This window comes from Manacus vitellinus, unplaced genomic scaffold (assembly GCF_001715985.3).
Source record: "Manacus vitellinus isolate BGI_N305 unplaced genomic scaffold, ASM171598v3 scaffold_129_pilon, whole genome shotgun sequence".
Classification (NCBI taxonomy): domain Eukaryota; kingdom Metazoa; phylum Chordata; class Aves; order Passeriformes; family Pipridae; genus Manacus; species Manacus vitellinus.
Window position 1 is genome coordinate 23,197 of NW_021938948.1, and position 5,391 is coordinate 28,587.

The 5,391-nt window shown below is 61.0% G+C and overlaps 1 protein-coding gene across 1 annotated transcript; it reads left to right on the forward strand.

The window, feature by feature from the left end:
- Positions 1 to 221: 221 nt before the first annotated feature.
- Positions 222 to 3,934, forward strand: GPD1 (glycerol-3-phosphate dehydrogenase 1; the record flags this gene model as incomplete). The annotated part of the gene is made up of 5 exons (XM_029965982.1): positions 222 to 384; positions 1,238 to 1,350; positions 1,634 to 1,867; positions 2,116 to 2,222; positions 2,465 to 3,934. Coding segments are annotated over 5 exons (714 nt in total), but the record flags the coding sequence as incomplete, so codon positions are not given.
- Between the last annotated feature and the right edge of the window lie 1,457 nt (positions 3,935 to 5,391).

Here is a 5,391-nt window from a genome sequence, read left to right on the forward strand (position 1 = left end):
TGGAGGTGCTGGTGGGGAAGGGTGAGAGCAGGTGGGGGATCTGTGAGGAGCACGTCAGGATCACAGTGGGAGCGTTGCAGGACAGGGAATGGCAGGATTGGGGTGGGGGGCAGGTGTCCAGGAGGGGCTCGTGTCTTCTTGAGAAGGTGGTGATCACTCAGAGGTTGGACTCGGTGATCTCAGAGGTCTTTTCCAACCTGATTGACTCGGTGGTTCTGTGACCTCTGTCCTTGGTTGTCTCCCAGGGCGTGGACGAAGGACCAGATGGGCTGAGGCTGATCTCGGACATCATCCATGAGAAACTGGGAATAGAGATGACCGTGCTCATGGGGGCCAACCTTGCCAATGAGGTGGCAGATGAGAAGTTCTGTGAAACCACCATTGGTAAGGAGCCGTTGTCCCTCCTCGTTAGCAGCCTTCGTTTGTGACGAGAGGCAAAGTGGGAGGCAGAGTGGAGCTCAGACTGCTGGCTGAGCTGGCTCTTTTCCCTGGGAAGGCAGGAGATTCCCTAGGAGCTGGCTGAGCTCATTCCCAGGGTTTATGATGGGATCACTCGTTTCATTAACAACAGAGCTGTGTGGCTAAAACATTCCTGCCAGCACCGTGCCTGGCACAAGTTAAAGGGGTGGACACCATGAGGCACTTGAGGAATAAGTTCCATCCTTCATTTCCTTGGATGCTCACCTGGATCTCACATTGTTGCCCAGCCAGGGCTGCTTGGACGTTGATCTGGTGGCTGTTCCAACACCCCCCACACCGTTGGGAACCGTGCACGGAGCCAAAACCAACACAACAGCTCGCTGGGTTAGAGGCTGTGGGATTCAAAGTGCCTGTGTTTAGTGAAACAACAGCCAGCACGCTGGGCAGGAGGCTGGGGAGGTGGAACAGAGCCCACACAGTCCCTGTGAACACACAGGACCCCCACAGGACACCAGGCTCCAACCCCAGATCTGCAGCCTTTGAAGATGCCTTTAACCTACTGGGCAGGTCATTTGTGCCTTGCCTGACGAAGCAGCAGGGGTTGTCCCTGTTCTCTGGGAGTGCCAAGGCTGAGCATTGCTTATCTGTCAGGCCGTGTGTGCCTGGCTCTTGGGGGACCTGCAAATGTTTGGCCACGGCCATCGGTTGGGCAATAGGTTCCTGTCCCTGGATGAGCTGCAGGGGAGAGCTCGGTCCTACCTCGGGGTTTTTCCCCATCATCTTCCTCCTCCTCCTCCTCCTCCCTTTGTCTCCTCAGGCTGCAAGAACACGAAGTACGGGCAGATGCTGAAGGAGCTGATGCAGACCCCCAACTTCCGAGTGTCGGTGGTGCAGGAAGCCGACACCGTGGAGATCTGTGGGGCTCTCAAGGTGGGTCTGCAGGGCTTGGCCAGCAGAGCCTGAAGGGAGTTCTGGGGAGAGGCTGCCAGGGGAGAGGCTGCCAGGGGAACAGACCCCACTGTGGCTGCTGAGACCTTTGAGGCAAAGGCCAGACTTTGGAGGGACCTGTCCTGTCCAGCCGCTCAGAGGGATGATGGGCACTGGCACAGGTGGGAGCTTGTGCTCAGGATCCCCACATGAGCCAAATCGTGGGCACAGCAAAGCCCTGAGCTCTGCTGGGAACAGACCCCTCCACGTTCCCCTCGTTTTCCAGAACGTGGTGGCCGTGGGAGCCGGTTTCTGCGACGGGCTGGGCTACGGCGACAACACCAAGGCCGCCGTGATCCGCCTGGGCCTGATGGAGATGATTGGCTTTGCCAAACTCTTCTGCAAGGGCCCCGTCACCCCCACCACCTTCCTGGAGAGCTGCGGGGTCGCCGACCTCATCACCACCTGCTACGGGGGCCGCAACCGCAAGGTCGCTGAGGCTTTCGCCAGGACGGGGAAGGTGAGCGGGGCTGGGAGCGGCTGGTGTTGAGGGGAGGGGGTGTGGAGCTGTGCCAGGGCAGGGGCAGGGTGGATGCCAGGCAAAGGTTCTTCCCCCAGAGGGTTGTTGGGCGCTGACCAGGCTCCCCAGGGCAGCGGGCACGGCCCCAAGGCTGCCAGAGCTCCAGGAGGGTTTGGAGAACACCCTCAGGGACCAGGGTGGGGTTGTCGGGGTTGCAGGCCCAGCTCCTCACTGCTGGGTTGTTTCAGTCCATCGAGCAGCTGGAGAAGGAGATGCTGAATGGGCAGAAGCTGCAGGGCCCCCAGACGTCTGCTGAGCTGCATCGGATCCTCAAGAGCAAGAACGTGGTGGAGAAGTGAGTGCTGGGATCTGCTGGGCCGGGGCTGCGACCCTTTCCTGCAGCAGCAGGGGAAACCCCCCCCTTGGTGTCTCAGCTGTTCAGGGCAATCCGTGCACTGCCCACATCATGCCAGCCGGGCAGGATTCCTGCTGGATGGGGCCCAGTGCCACTGTCCCACCTGCTCCTGCTCGTCAGGGCGGCAGCTGAGGTGCTCTGCCCCTGCCAGCTGTGGTGTCTCTGTGTCCGTCTGCCCGCAGGTTCCCCCTCTTCACCGCCGTGTACCGGATCTGCTACGAGGGCAAACCCGTCGCTGACTTCATCAAGTGTCTCCAGAACCACCCTGAGCACATGTGAGGGGCTCTGCCTGCCAGGCCGCCGGCCCTGCTGGGACACGCAGAGACTCCTGCCCACCCCAGCCCGACCTGCTGCCACAGCTTTGTGGGGAGCCCGGGTCTCCTGGGAGCCTTGGCAGGGTGCTGGAAGGGGCAGAGGGTCCCTTCCCCAGCCCTGGACACTGCCAGCCTGAGCCTGGCACAGAGGTACCTGCTGACCTCCCTCTCTCTGCGAGGGGCTCGTTTAGTTCCTGCCGCTCTCTAAGGTCTGCCCTGAGCGGGACTGAGCATCTTCCTCCTTCCACTTCCTCCTGCTGTGATGGATTCAGCTCTGGGAAGGACTCTGTCGTGGTTGATACGGGCTGGGAGGACAAACAGTGCCCCAAATCCTCACTCTTAGCCCCATGGGGCCACTCTGGGTGACACCAGCCCTTCCCTGCCTGCTGCTGCTGCTGCTGCTTTTGGCCTCCCTGCCTGGTGGAGAGGGCACAGTCCCCTGCCAGGCTCCACCCGCTGAGCAAAGCCCCTCAGGACTCCCAGAGGTGCTGAGAATCTTCTTTCTAACCATCACCAGTGCCAGGCAACGGCATTCCTTGCCACCCTGCCACGTGCTGCTTCCCGAGCCACCCCCAGCTGCTCCTGCTGCCCCAGTGCTGCTCCACAGCTCCAGAGGGACACTTTGGGGCTTGTTTGTTTGGAGCTTTTGCTCTGGCAATCCCACCTGGCCCCTGCCCCGGGGAACTCCCCTGCTGTCACAGGTTTGCCTGTGCGAATTCCACGCCCGCTGACTCCTCTCCCTGTCCCACTTCGTCCTCTGGGGCTTGGCACTGCAGGGACCAACTGCTCCCCAGTCTCTGTGCCCCCTGCCTTGTACCTGCAGAGCCAGGGGGTGGGTACAGGGCACCTGGGTCGTGTTGCTGTTAAATAAACGACCCACAGCCACACTTTGCCCTCTCTGGCTCGCTTCAGCCTGTGCTTTTAGCCTGCTCTGTGCTCCCAGGTGGGACTGGCCGGGAGCTGAGGAGCAGGTCCCACGCCTTCCCTGCCGTGGGGATGCTGCAAACTGCCCGTTGGCACAGGGGCAGGAATGGGCATGTGATCCACGACAGGTACAGGGCAGGACAGAGGTCTGGGGCCTCACGCCGGGCCTGTGAAACTTGCCCCTTGTCCAGGCAGACGCCACGTGTCCCCCTGCTCCTCTGGAGCTGGCGGTGTTTGCTCAGAGCCAGCGTGTCCAGCGGTCACTGATCCTGCCCGGGCTGGAATTCTGGAATGCTGGAGTGCTGCAGGGCTCCCCGTGCCCCCCATTTGGGCATTGTGCTTTTAAACTGGCAATAAACACGGAGAGGAGAGGGGAGATGCTCTCCCTGCTCTGAGGCTCCGGTGCGTCGCTGCCGCTGGGTTGGTGCCTGCTGGACTCGCCGAGCGCTCAGAACAGGGCACTGCCCGTTCCCTCCTGGCTCTGCACCCTCCCGTGCTGCCCCAGAAACAGCAAGAATGTCCCTGCAGGTCCCTGTTTATGTCACACAGTGTCCCACTTGCTTTGTCTCAGCGGCGGTTCCAGGATTAAAGTTTGGCCGCGGGACCACGGCGGGCGTTGAGCCGGGTCCAGAGTCCTCACCTGGGGCCCGCAGGAGCCGGGCCAGGACCCCACTGTGCCCCACACACCCCGGGCCTCCCCTCCTCTGATGTCCTGGCTCTGCACACCGTGGGCTTTTATTCATCTCTTCCCAGCTGCTCTGCCCCGGGTGTCTCTGAAGGTGCCTCGTACCGAGTGACCTTTGCAGGGCCCCGAGCCCTGTGCTCGGCGTCTTGTGAGGGGAATTTAATCTGCTGGCACTGCTCTTGTTGCTGTGCCTTTTATTAGCCACGTTTTCTCACCAGGCGCTCGGCGACCTTTAAATTCAGGGGGCCGGCACGGCCTCCTCTGCCGAGGAGCTCATTTGAGCTTGGAGGGAGGATAAAGGAAGTCCAGCGTGTTCCTGCAGGGCTGGCACGACTTGTAGTTCCCTTTGTCTCCGAGTGCTTTCAGGAGTCCGAGTGTTTGGACATGAGGCTCGTGCAGGAAAGAGGATCCCCGAGCTCTGCTCCCAAACTCCTGTCAGCACCTGCCCGGGGCTGCAGCAGGATCCAGCGGGGAGCTGGGTTTAGCTGGGAGCTCCTCGGAGGTGGAAATGCTTCGTGCATCCCCCTCGTGCGGGTTTTTTTGGCTCTGCCAGTGCCAGAGCCCCTGCAGAGGGACTTTGCTCCCGAGTCTCACCTGAGGGGGGACCAGCACACGGATCTCTTGCTTTCAGACACCCCACACTGGAGCTCCGGAGCTATAAAAAGTCTCTTCCCTTTGCCATTTGGAATTATGTTCTGCAGGCTCAGCACATCCCGGCGCTGCAGCCCCGGGAGCTGCTGCTGGTGCGGGAAGGACGAGGAGACGGGGGGAAAGGGTGACTGTGAAAGCACTGGGATCATTGGGATGGCACTGGGGCCCTTGGGAGAACACTGGGATCGTTGGGATGGCACTGGGATCACTGGGATGGCACTGGGATCATTGGGATGGCACTGGGACCCTTGTGAAGGCACTGGGATCACTGGGATGGCACTGGGATCATTGGAATGACCCTGGGAACCTTGTGAAAGCACTGGGATCATTGGGATGGCACTGGAACCTTGTGAAAGCACTGGGATCATTGGGATGGCACTGGGATCATTGGGATGGCACTGGGACCCTTGCGAAGCCACTGGGACTCTTGAGAAGGCATTGGCACCCTCACGATGGCTTCGGATGGTACCACACCTCCAAGTCCCGGGGCTGCAGGGAGCAGAGGGGGATGCCGGGCAGCCTCTGTTCCATCCCT